The sequence below is a fragment of the Drosophila grimshawi genome, unplaced genomic scaffold (genome assembly GCF_018153295.1).
Source record: "Drosophila grimshawi isolate 15287-2541.00 unplaced genomic scaffold, ASM1815329v1 contig_1367, whole genome shotgun sequence".
Classification (NCBI taxonomy): Eukaryota; Metazoa; Arthropoda; class Insecta; order Diptera; family Drosophilidae; genus Drosophila; species Drosophila grimshawi.
The window spans coordinates 2,749,787-2,765,332 of NW_025062889.1; the positions used below are offsets into that span (position 1 = coordinate 2,749,787).

General features: G+C 43.5%; 3 protein-coding genes across 4 annotated transcripts; 1 reads left to right on the plus strand and 2 right to left on the minus strand.

The window, feature by feature from the left end:
* Nucleotides 1-4,437: 4,437 nt before the first annotated feature.
* LOC6569158 (mannose-1-phosphate guanyltransferase alpha) lies at nucleotides 4,438-6,716 on the minus strand. The gene is made up of 4 exons (XM_001995062.3): nucleotides 6,343-6,716; nucleotides 5,336-6,038; nucleotides 4,735-4,999; nucleotides 4,438-4,677 (listed from the first exon to the last, which is right to left on the minus strand). The coding sequence occupies exons 1-4, from the start codon at nucleotides 6,588-6,590 to the stop codon at nucleotides 4,577-4,579; spliced, it is 1,317 nt and encodes a 438-aa protein (XP_001995098.1). The 5' UTR covers nucleotides 6,591-6,716; the 3' UTR covers nucleotides 4,438-4,576.
* Nucleotides 6,717-7,103: 387 nt separating this feature from the next.
* LOC6569157 (importin-11) lies at nucleotides 7,104-11,317 on the plus strand. Its single transcript, XM_001995061.3, has 4 exons — nucleotides 7,104-8,717; nucleotides 8,772-9,488; nucleotides 9,859-10,047; nucleotides 10,117-11,317. The coding sequence occupies exons 1-4, from the start codon at nucleotides 7,302-7,304 to the stop codon at nucleotides 11,020-11,022; spliced, it is 3,228 nt and encodes a 1,075-aa protein (XP_001995097.1). The 5' UTR covers nucleotides 7,104-7,301; the 3' UTR covers nucleotides 11,023-11,317.
* A 400-nt stretch (nucleotides 11,318-11,717) lies between these two features.
* LOC6568837 (protein Cep89 homolog) lies at nucleotides 11,718-13,357 on the minus strand. Of its 2 annotated transcripts, none has more exons than XM_001995060.3 (2): nucleotides 13,018-13,357; nucleotides 11,718-12,966 (listed from the first exon to the last, which is right to left on the minus strand). In XM_001995060.3, exons 1-2 carry the CDS (start codon nucleotides 13,258-13,260, stop codon nucleotides 11,737-11,739), a joined length of 1,473 nt encoding a protein of 490 aa, XP_001995096.1. In that variant the 5' UTR covers nucleotides 13,261-13,357; the 3' UTR covers nucleotides 11,718-11,736. The 2 variants fall into 2 exon arrangements, with proteins under 2 accessions (XP_001995096.1, XP_032596940.1); XM_032741049.1 differs by having other exon boundaries at nucleotides 11,718-12,960; nucleotides 13,018-13,356.
* Between the last annotated feature and the right edge of the window lie 2,189 nt (nucleotides 13,358-15,546).

A 15,546-nucleotide genomic window follows, 5' to 3' on the forward strand; every position in this document is an offset into this window, starting at 1 on the left:
TAATCGTTGTGTGAATAAATGTGTAATGATGCCGAGTAGACGTTGGAAAATAATTGTAAACCATATTAATGGGTTTAGATAGAACAGGATTTTCTAGCTTGCTGATAGATAAACAATTTGAAGAGGTTTCAAGTGTTTAATGTTAACATTTTTGTATCACTTTGCTGTTTGTTATTGATATCAGTTGAATATTCAATTTAAAAAAGGCCCTTAAGCACACTTTTATTTATGGAAACTTGAAATATTTGCAAAAGACTATGCTTCTCTCCATTGTTACGATTGTAAATTTATGGCTCATAAATTGTGGGCTTATTCGAGAAACGTGAGTAAATATTTATGAGCGCTTTTAGAAGAGCTAATGACTTAATTAGTTTTTGATATAAAAATAATGATACATAACGACTAAAAACAATCATAGCGCGCATTAAGTTAAGTTAATTTGCTTAGTAAATCTGAAAAAAAAATGAAATAACCCGCTAGCTGTGTAACATTCATAATTGTTGTTGTTATAGTTGTTGCTCCAAATGAATTTCCCTTTCGTTACACACACACTTGAAAACTCACTGAGGCCTGACCGGACGGACGGACGAGCGGACACTGAAGGCCTAGGTCCAGTAAAAAGAGCGTTATGAAGTGGTTTTCACTGAATGGAAAAGCGTTTGCTGAAGGTGACGACGCATTACGCCGTGACAAACAACAACAACACACACATAATAAATCTTATTTGAAGTCCATGTTGCTTTGCTCATTAATGAATAACGGATCAGTGCGGCCTCTTTTTTAGGCTAATTAGAACTGGGAAGAAAGTAGCCAGCCATAGTAGCAACAACATTAAAAAAAACTTCATTAAAACAAAAATTGAACTGTATTTGGTGAAAGACAATCAACAACGGAAGCTCGCCAAAGTTTCTCTGAAACTATGCCAGGACTTGGTTGATTCAATGCAAATTCGTCAATAAAAATAACGCAACTAAATACAAACTTTATAAAAATAACCTTGACTTTAGCAAACAACTATATATATAAAAAAAAGATTTTATTCACATCTAATTTCTATAATTTGAAAAGTGGTGTTATTATTTTGTTCGTTCATTTTCCTTATTTTTCAAACCATTTTTTTCAATTTGTTGAAAACGGTGAATAGTATTATGATCTTCTAGTTCGTTAAACTTACAAATGTAATAAAAACATTATTTTGTATTATAATTTTTTTACAACTATACATTTGTTAAATATATCGCTGCAAATGCAATGTTCAACAAGCAGTAAATAACATCAGTATTTTACTATTTTTGTTATTAATTAAATGCGTTGCGCAATGCGTTTGGATTGAAGTGTGTTCCAAGCCAAAAGTGGCTGGAATTGGAATCGAAATTGGAATTGAAATGGGAATTGGCGTGTGCCGTTATTGCTGTTGTTGTTGTTTTGCCAACAGGAAACTTATGATTGCATGCGAGAGAAATGCCAATTGCCAAAGTTATGCAGCTGATCTACCTCTCTCTCTCTCTCTCTCTCTCTCTCTCTCTAGCTCTATCTCACTCACATTCACTCTCTCTCTCTCTCTCTGTCTCGCTTGCGCAAGCAACAAGTGCAAGCAGCAATTGTTTTGGTCGTTTTTGTTGTTATTGTGATTCTCTGCTTGCAAACGCGCTGTCAAAAAAGTTAGCATTAAAAGCACACAAGAAACACAACACAAATAACAGCAAGAAATCAAGTCAACTCACAGCGCAGCAGCAGTTAACTTTGTAGTTTTGGCAGCGCAGTCAACGTCGTCAAGCTGCTGCTTCAGCTACTGCGCTGTTGGTGTAACTGTAAATATGTTTTCACTTTGTAATGTTTGCGCATCTGCTTTTTAGCTTGTACCGTCTTCAGGCTCTCCTGCTGACTACTCACTATTATTATTATTATTGTTATTTTTGTTGTTGTTCATTCACTCGTTCATTCACACTGCAAGCACACACACACACACACATGCATAAATACATATATTTATGTGCGCTTGCTTGTGTGTCACATTCGACAAATAGTAAAACTTACAGCTTAAAGCTTTTTACACAGTTATTCTTTAGCAACAGGTTAATGTAGGTTTTTTTTGATCCTGCTCTTTTTTTCTCCTTCCTTTGAGCATTTACTGTTTTTCTTTTTTTGCTTTTGTATTTTTAGCTTAACACTTTGCACTTGATTTGTTATTGTTGTTGTTGCTTATTATTGTTTTGGCTTATTTTCACAAGTTTTTTATTGCACTTTCTTTTCTTTTCACACACATAGACATACACATACAAGCGCAGTTTCGTACTTGCTTATGTTGTTGTTGTTGTAAAGCTTCTGTGTACTTCAGCTTCTTCTTCTTCTGCTTGTTATATTCTGCTAGTCACACTGACTACTAAACTAATGTGTGTGTGAGCCTTTGCACACACCACTACGACAACGACGACGACGCCGCGATCTTAATACCAACACGTACGTAAACGGACAGCAACGACGCCGACGTCAGCGTCAGCGTCAACGTCGACGCATACAACACATGCAAACAAAAAACAAGTCACTTTTTTTTCTTGTCGTTTTCTTTGCTGCGACTGCTGCTTCTTCTTGTGTCTTTTTTTTAACTGTTGTTTTTGTTTTCTTTCTAGTTTTGGACTAAAAGGTGTGTGCGTATGTGTGTGTGTTAGTGTATTAAGTTGTCTTTTTTTTTGGTTTTTTGCTGCTCGAGCGACAATCGCGTGCGTCTGTCTCCAGGTTAAAACAGCAACTGATCAACGTCGTTGGCCACAGCCAGCCACGAAGGTAAGTGAGCTGCTCTTGCCTGCAGGTGTGTGTGTGTGTTTGTAACCATACGTGAATATGTATGTGTGTGTGTGTATGTAAACCTTTGCTGAGAGTGTGGAAGAGTGGCGCGATTGCGAGAGAGAGAGAGAGCGCGTATTCGTTGGCAGAGCTCAGGTGTATGGGCCACTTAACTGCTGCTGGCTGAATGCCTATGCCAAACAAGATTCCAGCACGCAAACGCACAACAACAATGAGACTTAATAGCCGCTATATATAAATATACACACACGGACATACACACATATCTATATATATATATATATATATATATATATATATGTATATACGTATATATATATATATATATATATATAGACGTATATGTGTATAAAGCTTAAGCTAGTTTTGTTTTGTATGTTTGCCAATAGGCTGGTCTGTCGCACAGTTGGTTGGCAACTCGGCTGCGCCTTTGTGTATGCAGCATGGACCCAAAATAAACTTATATAAAACTATAAACAAAACTTCGTTTAGCAATGAATGAAAGTACAGTTAAGACTCGTAAAACAAAACTGTTCAAAAAAATAATAATAATACTGAAATTAAGCTTTATATAACTAAGCAATTTTATATCTTTTTATATATAATTTATATTTGTATACCTAAAAAATATTGACTTGACTTCAAAATCACCTGCGATGCCACTTTGCGGGCGTTCACTGTATTAAAATCAAAATCTTAAGCAACAACAGTTAAACGGCACACACACACACGCACACACATACACATACATACGGTCAACAATCAGTGTTGTAGTCAAAGCAAACTTGCAAAGGGGGCGCCCTCTAGCTTTATTGCAATGTTCCCACGCTGCCGCACACTACGACAACAACAACAGCAGAAGAAGACAATTACGCTCGCTCAGCCATGACTCGCTCTCCTTAACGTTTGCTCTCTCGTAACTACTCTCAGGAACTGCTCTCACTCTCGCTCTCTCTCTACCTGCGCAAGCCGCTCACGCAGCCCCCGCGCCATCGCTCACACCTGTACAGCAGTAATGCGTGAGTGAGTATGTGTATGTGTGTGTGTGTTGCTAACAATGCTGTTGCTGTTGCTGCTGCTTCTTCTTCTTCTTACTCAATTACCAACAGAACTGCCTACGTACCTGTTTATATATTGCAAGCGGTAAAATTCCAATACCAGTTGAGACATTTTGTTAATATTTGCATTTGCACCGCACAATTTAACATTTGATAATTTTACAAGTGAATACAAAATATCGCATGTATTTTTACTTATCGAAATTTATTTAACGTTTATGCAGCTGAAGATACTCTCACTCATTCTCTCTCTCACTTACTCACTCTAACAGCAGCGAGCGACGGAACCTGACTGACAAACAGCGGAAAATAAGCGCGTTTTGGTCGAAAGGCGAATCTGGGAGCGTAGGCAAAGAGAGAGCGCAAGAGAGAGCGAAGAATGTCTCTGTGTTTGTGTGTACAAGTGTGGGCTGCCTACCTGAGCGCGAGTGTATGACAGTCAGTCATGCAGCGTGAATATCGTTAAAGGAATGAGTGTAATTACAGTGGTGGCAAATATATTGGAATGCTGCTAATAAATAACTTTATGTATGTCATACAAATAGGTGCGCAAGTGTAGTAAAACGCTTACAAATTATTATTTAAATGGCATTTAAGTATTATTGCACAATATAAAATGGTTTTAAGGATTATTGCACAATATAAAATTTAACATCCTGAAAAATAGACATATATATATATATATATATATAAATAAAGAATTGCACGAGTTTTCACAAAATAATTTCGTTCTTGAAACTACGACTGAGCTCCTTGTGCGGCAGGACAATGCTATTGAGCAGGATCTTCTCGGCGGGAATTTGCACAAAGCAGCCTAAAAACGAATTTCAAAAAATTAAGATTATGAATATATACAGATCAATATATATACCTAAAATGGTTATCGAAGGATTCAGTTTGCCTTCATTGTTGAACAACGGCGGATTCTCCATTTTGGCAAACGGTTTATTCGGATCCGGATCGCTAGGCGTGCCCTCGACGCGTGTCCAGGCGCCAATGCTGCAGCCCCGCCCCACAATCGAGTGCAGGATGAGCGTGTGATCCTTGATCTGTGCCTGCTCCAGCACAATCGATTCGCGTATTCGCACGCCAGGACCTATGATGACGCCAGGACCAATGGCCACATTGGGGCCGAGCTGAGGATGGAAAGAGACAAGTATTAACTTATATATATAATATACGAGAACTCATATGCCAAACTAAATCTCATAGCTCTAACGGGCAGAGTCGACACGAGTGTTGTCGCTGATCAAGGATATATACTTCATATATGCAAATACTTTACAGCTATATTATATATTATATACTACCATACTACATATTTGATAGGATTGGAGCTGCTTTTTTCTGCCTGTTACATACATTTTTACAAAACAATTACCCATTTTCAATGGGTTCAATGTATAATAATATAATATATATTCTTCTTCACACATACAGTCCACATTTGCGAGTGTCTACTGTCTACTCACCACCGCCGAATGATGCACTGTGGCACTGGGATGGACATAAACATCGGGGAACACGGTGCATATCAAATTGCCATCGCCCTCGCCACGTTTCTGGCCCACGTTGGCCAGCCGCTCGGGATGCGTTCGCTTGTAGAGATCGAGATAGTGACGATTGGCATAGATGGCCGAGCCGGCTGTCTTCATCTGTGACCACCAATTGGGCACCGGCATCGCATAGAGTTTATCTGTGCCCGCCAGCGGGGTGAGCACCTCCTGTTCCCACTTGATGTGACCCTGATCCTTGCCATTGCCATTGCCACCATTGCCACAATAGCTAATGCAATTGTATTCCTCGCATTTGGCGTGAAAGATCTGAGCGAGTTTCGTGAATATATCCATGGAGCAGACGTAAACACCACAATTGATGTAGGTTGAGACATAGGAACTGGGCTTCTCCACATAATGGGAGACGGCACCACTTTCCCGATCGAATACAAGACAGCCATAGTGCAGCGATTGCTGGCGAGTCGCCTCCGTGCTCATAATGGTGACCAGGGCACTGGCAGGACGCCCTATGTGGAAGCCATAGAGCTCCTGCAGCGGAAAATCGGCGCAAACATCGCCGTTGAGCACAAAGAAGGCGCGTGGATTGCCGGCCCGTATCTGATCGCGAAAGTGATACATCCCACCAGCGGTGCCCAGCGATGTGAACTCCTGCAGATATCTGGCGAGATTGAGAGAAGAAATCTGTGTTAGAAAAGTAAGTCGAGCATCTCAAGCGAGTAGCAGTTGCCCTGTGCATGATCTAGAACTATATCTGCTTGTGGTTAATGTTTGTACTCTCTGGAATCGCATGGATTTGATAGACAGCATTAATGACTTGTGTTCAAATAAACTTTTCACAATTATCTGAACTATATTTGAACCATAAGTTGATTAATTATACATTTCGACAATCACAGGGTATATTTCCACAGCACACGTCAGCTCTCTCTCTCCCTCCCATTCCTTCCCTCTTCCACACTAACCTAATATTAATATTGCTGCTGCTGTAGAGCGCCTGCATATCGCCGACGAATCCTTCCATTTGCTGCTGCGGATAGAAGCCGATGATGAGAATCTCGCGCAGCTCCTTCACCTGGACGCAGGCCTCGATGTGATGGGCAATCAAGGGGCGACCGGCAACGGGAAACAGCGGCTTGGGCGTATCCAGGGAGAGGGGGCGGAATCGTGTGCCCTTTTGGGGACCGCCAATTAGGATGACCGCCTTCAACATGGTTTAAGGTTGGACAGTTGTGTGCTATTGTTGTTGTACGTGTGCAGCTCTTATGACTAAACTTTTTTTCCTTCTGCTTACGCTGGGTATTTGTTATCTATTCAATTAAGCTGATATCATTTGTGTTTACGTTGCCAGCAATAAATATCGGTTATCGCGTTGCCAATAGTCATAGCCATAGTCAGCTGTTGCACACGCGCGTTGCCAACTGTTCGGGAGTGTGTGTGCGATAGTTGCATTCCATGCTGTTAATATATCGATAAGTTGCGGGCTATGCAGTAAGCAGCTGCAAAAATAGTAAGCAGCACTGGAGAAAAAAATCAAATCTTGTAATAAAATTGTTTATAATAAATAAATATAAATTCTTCATTAGCTTATATTATTTTATATTTCGCCGCAAACAATAATTCGATATGTATATATCGATATACGTGGCTGACATCACGCACTCAATAACGTCCCAGCACTAGCAGCAAATCAAACAATATTTCGATATTTGTATATCGATATACGTGGCTGACATCACTAATTCAATAGCGCCGCAGCCAGAATGGCGATGTAATTTTCGTCAATAATTTTCACAAAGTTCAGCAACGAAACCGCAAACAGACAGTGCTAAGCAGCCAAACAACTGACTGTCTGTCCAACGGTCAGCAGCAACTGTGTGACGGTCTGTGTGTGTGTGTGTGCGCGCTGTGTGTGCTGTGAGTGATGGAATCTGCTGAGCAACTCGTTGCAGCCGCTTTGAAGGGCGCCGCAAATCCGAATCATGAAATTGTGCAAAAAGCCGAAGCCCAATTGAGCGAATGGGAACAGTTGCCCGGCTTTTTTCCCATCCTCGCCAAGCTCAGCATGAAGCTGCCCGGTGAGGTGAATGATGTTGCCGGCGCAACTGCTGCAACCTTAACCGATGCGGTCAAAACACGTTGGATGGCCGCCGTCTACTTGAAGAATGGCATTGAACGCTATTGGCGTCACAATTCCCGTTTCGAACTGTCGCCGGAGCAGAAGCAGCAAATCCGTGACATACTTCTCCAGCACTATAGTGCCGAGGATGTGCCACAGGTGGCGCTGCAAGTAGCTGTGCTGCTCAGTAAAATTGCACGCATCGATTCCTGGCCGGAGTTGATGCCGACACTGATGACACAGTTGCAGGGCTGCGATGCGCAGGCGGTACTGCAACAGCAGCGCACACTTCTCATGCTGCACTACGTCATCAAGGCGCTCGCATCGCGTCGCCTGATGCCTGAGAAGCGGGCGTTCGAGGAGCTGGCTGGACAAATCTTTAGCTATATGGCTTGGGATATTTGGGCAACGCTCACCGAACGTTTTCTACAACTGATCAAGACTGAGCAGCAGCAGCAGCAGTTGCAGGAGGAGGAGCAGCAGCTGGCGCACAGTTGCCTACAGCGTGCTTACATCTCGTTGCGTACGCTGCGCAAGCTGCTCGTCTACGGCTGCGGAAGTAAACCGTACAAGTCCAGCGATCACATGAATTTCATTGAGAAGCTCTTCGAGCGACTGCGTCAGTGCCTTGAGCTGCGCTATCAGCTGCGTCTGCGTGCGGCAACAGCAGCAGGAGCAGCAGCAGCAGCAGTAGCAGCACAGCCCACCCAGCTGCTGGCGGATCTGGAGCGTTTCATACTGAAGATGATGAAGTGCCTGAATGAGTTTATGGAACGACATGCGTTGTCCTTTTCACGCTTCGTTTCGATGGCATTGGAGTTCAGTTTCCATTATGTATTCCATGAGGGCACCGCTCTGATCTTTGACAGCGGCGATCGCATCAATTTCAGCAATTTTGTCATCCAAGCCATCAACATGCTAAAGTACATCATGATGAGTGGCAATCATAATATTGCACCAGATGCTGTGGGCAGCATGGAGGAGGAACTATTGGCGTTATCCTCGCAAACCCAATCGAAATTTTTCAGCGTGGAGCGTGTAACGTATTTGTGTGAGAAAATTGTCACACATTATTTTCTGCTGAGTGCGGAGGAGTTGGCCGAATGGCAACAGGATCCGGAGGGTTATGGCCAGGACGATGGCGGCGGCGATGCCTGGAAATATGAGCTACGTCCGTGCGTGGAGACGCTCTATTTTACGTGCTTCACACAGCACTCGACGGTGGGGGAGCATCCTCATCTGAACTTAATGAATTCTAATCTTTTACTCTTCCAGGTGATGATCACAGAGGTGCTGAAATTTGTGCGTCGCGCCCAGCAGCTACAGCTGTGCGCCGAGTCCGAGCTGAACGCCATTCTGCTCAAGGATGCCATTTACAATGCTGTGGGCCAGGCTTCGTTTCATTTCTTCAATAAACTGGACTTTGGCACGTGGCTGACATCGCAGCTGCTCGCCGAACTGCGCATTGAGGCGCCCAATTTTCGCATCCTGCGTCGTCGCATCATTTGGCTGGTCGGCAATTGGGTGGGCGTACAGCTGCCGCGCGAGTTGCGTCCGCTCGCCTACGAGGCGTGTCTGCATCTGCTGCGACGCGAGGAGGATATGCCCATCAGATTGGCCGCTGCTCGCACTCTCAATTCGCTCATTGATGACTTTGAATTTATGCCGGAGGCATTTCATCCCTATTTCGCCGCACTCTTCGAGGCACTGTTTCTGCTGTTGCGCGAGGCGTGCGCCTGCGACACCAAAATCGTTGTCCTCGGCACCATGACGCTGCTCGTCGAAAAGATGAGCGAATTTATTGAACCGCAGGCCTTGCAGTTCATCGGCTATTTGCCGCTGTTGTGGCGCGAGAGCGAGGAGCATGAATACAACATGTTGCGTTGTGCCATCATTGGCACCCTGGAGCAACTGGTGCGCACCATCCGGGATGTGCCGGAGAGCATGAAGCCTTTCCTCTACAGCGTCATCGAGCTGAGCACAGATCTGCAGGTAAGTCGAGCACCGCTCCACAAATTTAAATGGCAACTGACTTTAAACTGTAAACCGCATCTGACTCTGACACTGACATCTGAATACAACTATATTCGACATCCTTGAAGCTATAACCTTGATCAGCCTTGAAACTAAGTCCACTTAGAAGCTAGGAAATAGATAATGTTAATAATCTTAAATTCAGAATTAACTTTTAAACTGGAATCGTTGATCAACCAATTGAGAAGTTTACAAACAAAACACATTTCTTCAGCTGTTATCGGCTGGCATTACTTCTTGGTATCGGAGTATTTCTCACTTTATATTTGTACTAACTAGGAACATGTACTGATTAATAATCGTTGCCTCTCTCTCATCCTTCTGCCAGCAACGCTCTCATGTTTACCTGATAGAGGATGGCATCATGCTCTGGCTGGCTGTCATTGGCAACTCGACGGCTCTGACACCGGAGCTGCTGCAGCTGTGCGATCATCTTTTGCCCATCATTGAGATGTCGTCGGAGAATCTGCGCACAGTGCTGCAATTGATTCACGCCTATATTCTGCTCGATGCGCATGTAAAAATCATAATTTAAAATCCAGTTTTTATATGTTCGATATAACTGATGTATTCTCTTCTGATTCAGGCCTATCTCAGTCGCTATGGCGAAGGCTTTGTGGCGTATTGTGTGCGCTCCTTTGAGGATATACGCACCGAGGGCATCATTGCCATGCTGCGCATCTTTGAGACGTGCCTCAAGACGGACGCCACGATGGGTTTGCGCCTGGTGCGACCCGCTCTGCCCTTTGTCTTCCAGCAGGTGTGTCTCAAACAGGAATATCCCATGACGATGAGCTGGTATCTGACGCTGCTGGCACGCACCCTGCTCATCGATCAAACGGTCTTTATGTCTGTGGTGCAAGAGTTGCCACAAACGGATGCACTGGCACGCATTCTCGACGTTTGGATTGATATGTTTCCGCTCGTTGCGGACACGCATGCCGAGAAACGCAAACTATTCTGTCTCGCCTTTGCCTCGATCTTTGGTAGCAATGAGTTGCTGCTCGCCCGCATGCCGCACATCTTGCAGCTTGTGGAGGAGACCCTCGGCGAGGTGATGGACAAACAGTATGCGGCTAGTGATGAGAGTGCGGACAAGACGACACCGAGATACTATGACTCGCTAGTCATACATGACGAGCACGAGCTGGAGGAGTTCCAGCCGCAGCTATACGATGACTATCACTCGAAGACCTATCATGACGACAGGCATCGTCAGCTGGTGCTCAAGGATCCCGTCTATAAAATCCCCCTAACCGAATACCTCAAATGGCAGCTGCAGCATCTGCAAACACAACTCGGCCCCGCACGCTACGAGCAACTGATGCGCTCCGTTTGCCCGGAGGTCATCGAGAAGATCAACATGTACATTGAGCAGACGGTGCCCAAGGCCTGCGTCGTTTGCGCCGGCGGCAGTGATGACAATGATCAGCAACAGCAGCAGCAGCAGTTGGCGTTAGATCAGACCAGCAATCAGACAGCAATCGACTAGGGATTAGCAAGGATTGCAAAGAGGGGGGATTCACACGCCCGACCAGTGCTGGGGCGTCGTTAATTGCTGTGCTTCAAAAGCTTTCTACCGTCTAAGTTATTAATGTATTTTGTATTGAAATTATATATTTTTAATTGTTAAATGAATCTGATGAAAAACGTGTGCATCTCCGCCGCAAGCTGTGTGCGCATCATTAATCCATAACCTGGTTTTCAGTCGGGGTTTTGATTTTTTAATTGTGTAAATCGACTTAATCCGTTAATAAACAGGCTTGCACCTGTTGTCAGAACTCCAACTTTAATGTGCTCTGCAATAAACACATTTTCTATATTTTCCAAGCGCTTCCATTTACAAATTGCATATGTTCAACTAGACTTGGCATTTTTAAAACTACCGCCAAAGTGAAAAGCTAAACGATATTCATTTAAAATCGATAATCGCACTCTGGCGAGCAATTAATCGAACTTTTCAAAACAACCGCCAAAATGCAAAGCAAAACGATAATCGATAAGCGCACAATTAATCGAATTCAGGCGCGCGCAATGAACGTCAATCGGACTCAAGGGAATCGAATGAACTGAAATCGAAATTCAAACGAACTAGCTCAATTTGCATAAATTCAAATAATAAGTTCGTTTGTTAAGTTTAGTTAATTTTATTGCTACAAACCTATTTAGTACATAATTCTTATGAAATACTAATTGGAGTTGGCAGCTAGTCGACAGCTGGTCTGCGTTCCATTTTGCTGCGCAGCAAATTCCTGATGGTCTCCTCCTTCTGCTGCAGTTTGTGTCGCAACTTGTCCAGTTCCTCGTTGTTGCGCAGATGCAATCCGCGCAGCTGCGACTCCTTGTGCTTGAGCAGCGTGGACAGCTGCTGCACTGCGTCGTACGTTTCCCGCATCTCCACCTGACCCGCTTCCAGCTTTTGGGCCCACTGCAGGGTCATGCGAAGGCGTGCCTTGAGTCGATCCTTGGCATGTTTCGCCTTCTCTGAGCTGCGCAGGAGCGACGCCGCCCGATTGTTGCTCGCCAGGAGCTGTTCCTCAAGTGCGCCACGCTCCCGAGCATGCTCCTGTTTGAGTTGCTCGAGCAGCGTTTTACACTGCTGCACTGCATCCGCTTCGCTGGCACTGGGAGTGTTCTCCGGAGGTACAATTGCCACCTCCGGCTTGGTGCTGGTCCTCAGTGTGACCAGTTCCGCTTTGCAGCGTGCGAATGCATCTTGAAGATGATTCATGTCCAGCAGCAGCGTCTGATTGCGTTGCTCATAGAAGTGCATCACTTCCACCAGTTTCTCCTTGACCAGATCTGTTTTCCGCGTCTGCGTCTCGGCCCTGGTGCGACAGACGCCCAACTGGGCCTGGAGGCGCACACGCTCCTCCTGCCAGCCGCCCACGTCGCGGCGCAGTTGCTCCTGCGACTGCAACAGACGCGTATTCTCCTCCAGGCAACGTTTCAGCTCATTGGCAAAGATCTCGAATTCGCTGGCATACTGCTGAAGCAGTGCATCCTTGTCCCGCAGCGATTCATCGTAAGCCTGCAGCAGCGGTGTCAACGTGTGCGTTGGTAATCCTGCTGTCCAAGCGGGCAGCGCGCAGGCGCCAGTTGGAGTGGGAGTGGGAGCGGGTGCATCCTCGGCGCCATTTCTACGCTGATCCTGATAGCATTCAATTTGCACATTCAAACGGAAAACCAACGTTTTCAGCATATCCACATCGTTCGCCAGTTCCTGGTTCTGCTCCTGGTAACCCGTCAGTTGTCGCTGCAGCTGCTGGCAACGGCTGCAGTTCACAATCTGCTGCTCCGCCTTGCCTAGACGCTGCTCCAGCTGCTCAGCCTGCAGACGCAGTTGCTCATTTTCACTCGCAAACTGCTCGTTGTATTTGTGCAGCGTGGCAAGTCTTTGGAGCAGCTGCTCCAGCTGCTGTTCCTTGGCCTGTAACTGGGCGAATGAACCATAAATATGTGGAGGAGTTGACTTCCCTTTGCTTACCAATCCGTTCAGTGTGCGCTCCTGCTTCTTTTTGCCAACTCCACTCAAGTCCTGATGATGCTCCACTTCCACACTTTTGGACCTACGACTGAAGTTGCCTGTCAATGTTTGCAGCACCTTTCGTTGCCTTTTCGGCTGCGTGGAGGGGCGAGGCAGCTTATCCGGCTGCTTCACCTGCTCCTGCTCGCTGTGATCCAGGTCTGTGATCATTACAGCTGCTCCTGTTCCTGGTAGAGTGCTCATCGCTTCAGTTTCAGACCGTTTCAATTGACAGCTTTTGCCTTGTTTTGGGTGATTTTGTTTTTTTTTTTGGGTGTAAACAAAACTCAAGCTGGGCGTTCGTGTCCTGGCCCCATGGTTGCCATGGTTGCCCACAGAATGTTTGACCCTGTTTTGAAAGTGACGTCGCTTAGGGGTAGCAACCACCACAAAATTCCGCTTGTACCAAAACCTAATTAGTCCTAATAATAATGTACCAAAAGTACCATTTTACATATTGTGAATAACGTTATTAAAAAGTCAACTAATTATTTAGTTTTCATTTTACTTTATGCTTCTAATTTAAGTACCTACACTGAAATTTAAGCTACAACTTAGACTTACAATTCATTTTGATTAATAAGTTGAACTAATATGCATTTAATTTACTAAAATTCCTAATAAATTTTTTTGTTTTATTTACATTTCATATTCAATTATCTTTATTTGTCTATTATTAATATGATAAGTAGTATTTTACAATACTTTGCAATGATTTAATTTTTACTTATTACTTAAACTTATTGATTTACTGCAAGTTTCTAGCAATAGTTAATTTAAATTATTTTAATTTGTATATATTATTTAAAAATCAGTTTCTTTCTCATTTTCTCATTTCATTCATTTCATTTTCTCATTTACTTTCTTCAAACTTACAGATAGTATGGATATAAAGCGTACCATTAATTTAAGATTGTACCAACCTTTGGTACATTTGTACCAGATGTACCAGCATGAATCTCAGCCCATTCACCACTGTGCGCGCTTTCCAATAGAAATGGAAGAGAAACTTTGCACAAACGAAGAGCGAGGAAAAGCTCGCAAGCTCTCTCTTAAATTGGTGCTCAGTTGCTAGTGGGGGTGTGGGGAAGTCTGCTTCATTCGCAGCTTGGGTTTCATTCGTAGGGGGGGTGGTGGAGGAGGGGGGGTTTTCGCCACTTGGTCCTTGAGCAACACATAAAACTAATGTCCAGGCGGGCAAAAAAAGAAAAGAAAGAAAGAAAAAAAGGGAAACTACAACTTGGATGCTCCTCGGGGCCCATTTCTCAATAAATGCGGCGACCGATGGGTGAACAACGGTCAAATGGGCCAGGTGGCCCAAAGGAGACCTAAAGGAGTCTCATAGCTGCCGCTTAAGTCCTTACTTGTGCCCCTTTCCACGCCACTCAAGTGTTTTTCTTGTTGTCGATTTTCGCGCTGTTTCATGTGCATTTTATTCGCTTGGCTGATTGCTGATTGCAAGTGGCGCATTTCTTTGCATCGGGAACTCAGCAGCAGCAGCAACAGCAGCAGCAGTTTTAGCTTAAATTGCATTCAAATGTGGCCATTAAGTCTTGGCCAAATGCCATCAGGCAACATGTTTTGAGTGGAATAATTAATCAAAGCTCAGCCATAAATATAATTTGGGTTAAGCAATGTTGAATGCAACATGAACAACATCGATTAAGGACATGTTAAAATTTTATTTTGTTGTGGAGCATGCAATGCTTTGAAGGAGATGACGCCGATAAGATTAAGATATATACTCCATATATATAATATTCATTTGCATCGCCAGCTGCTTCGATATAGTCCCTTAGTTTTAAAGCTATCTTGATGAAACCTGACAAATATAATCGACTTTTTGCTGTAGGTACTTATATATTTGTATGCAGAATTACTATATCGTGTTATGTATGTTATACTACTCACATTTTGATAAAACTACTTAATATCGTATTACTATATTATATAGCTGGCAGAGGAATAGTCGATCAGAAGTTTAGTGCTTATATGAAAAACTTGTTGTTTACCAAGATATCCACACTAAACTTGCCTAATATGCGTAGTATTATGCTTCTTAAATTTGCACATACTATATACTATATATCTTCCATTAAATCAATCGGTTTCTTATATTTATCTGTAGCTTTACTTCCTTCTGCAAGGGTATTTAAACTTAAGCGTGCCTAAGAAAGCCATTCAATCTTGTTACCATATATATATTTTGAAGACGACATAGATTCGTGTGTGTTAAAGAGATTTCATATTGTTAGATGCAAATCAAATATTATCGATTTTGAAGCAATGAATCAGCAGAATTGTATCCCATTCTCGCAATAAAATATAACTCCCTCAATTGCCGATGAAAATTGAAATCCGTTTAATGCTCTTGAACTCTTGACTTGACTTTTTTATTTATTTCTTCCTTGCCTTGACTGACAACTGTTGACGAAGGATGAATTCTCATTTGTTTCCCTTCTCTTTTTTTTATTGGCTTTTACTTTTGCG

Coding starts and splice junctions, on each gene's coding strand:
- LOC6569157 (XM_001995061.3), top strand. CDS start 7,302: ATGGAATCTGCTGAGCAACTCGTTGCAGCCGCTTTGAAGGGCGCCGCA. Junction 8,718..8,771: donor GCTTCACACAGCACTCGACG/GTGGGGGAGCAT, acceptor TTACTCTTCCAG/GTGATGATCACAGAGGTGCT. Junction 10,048..10,116: donor ATATTCTGCTCGATGCGCAT/GTAAAAATCATA, acceptor CTTCTGATTCAG/GCCTATCTCAGTCGCTATGG.
- LOC6569158 (XM_001995062.3), bottom strand. CDS start 6,590: ATGTTGAAGGCGGTCATCCTAATTGGCGGTCCCCAAAAGGGCACACGA. Junction 6,039..6,342: donor AGCAGCAATATTAATATTAG/GTTAGTGTGGAA, acceptor CAATCTCGCCAG/ATATCTGCAGGAGTTCACAT. Junction 4,678..4,734: donor TCCTTCGATAACCATTTTAG/GTATATATATTG, acceptor ATTCGTTTTTAG/GCTGCTTTGTGCAAATTCCC.
- LOC6568837 (XM_001995060.3), bottom strand. CDS start 13,260: ATGAGCACTCTACCAGGAACAGGAGCAGCTGTAATGATCACAGACCTG. Junction 12,967..13,017: donor AGCGCACACTGAACGGATTG/GTAAGCAAAGGG, acceptor TCATTCGCCCAG/TTACAGGCCAAGGAACAGCA.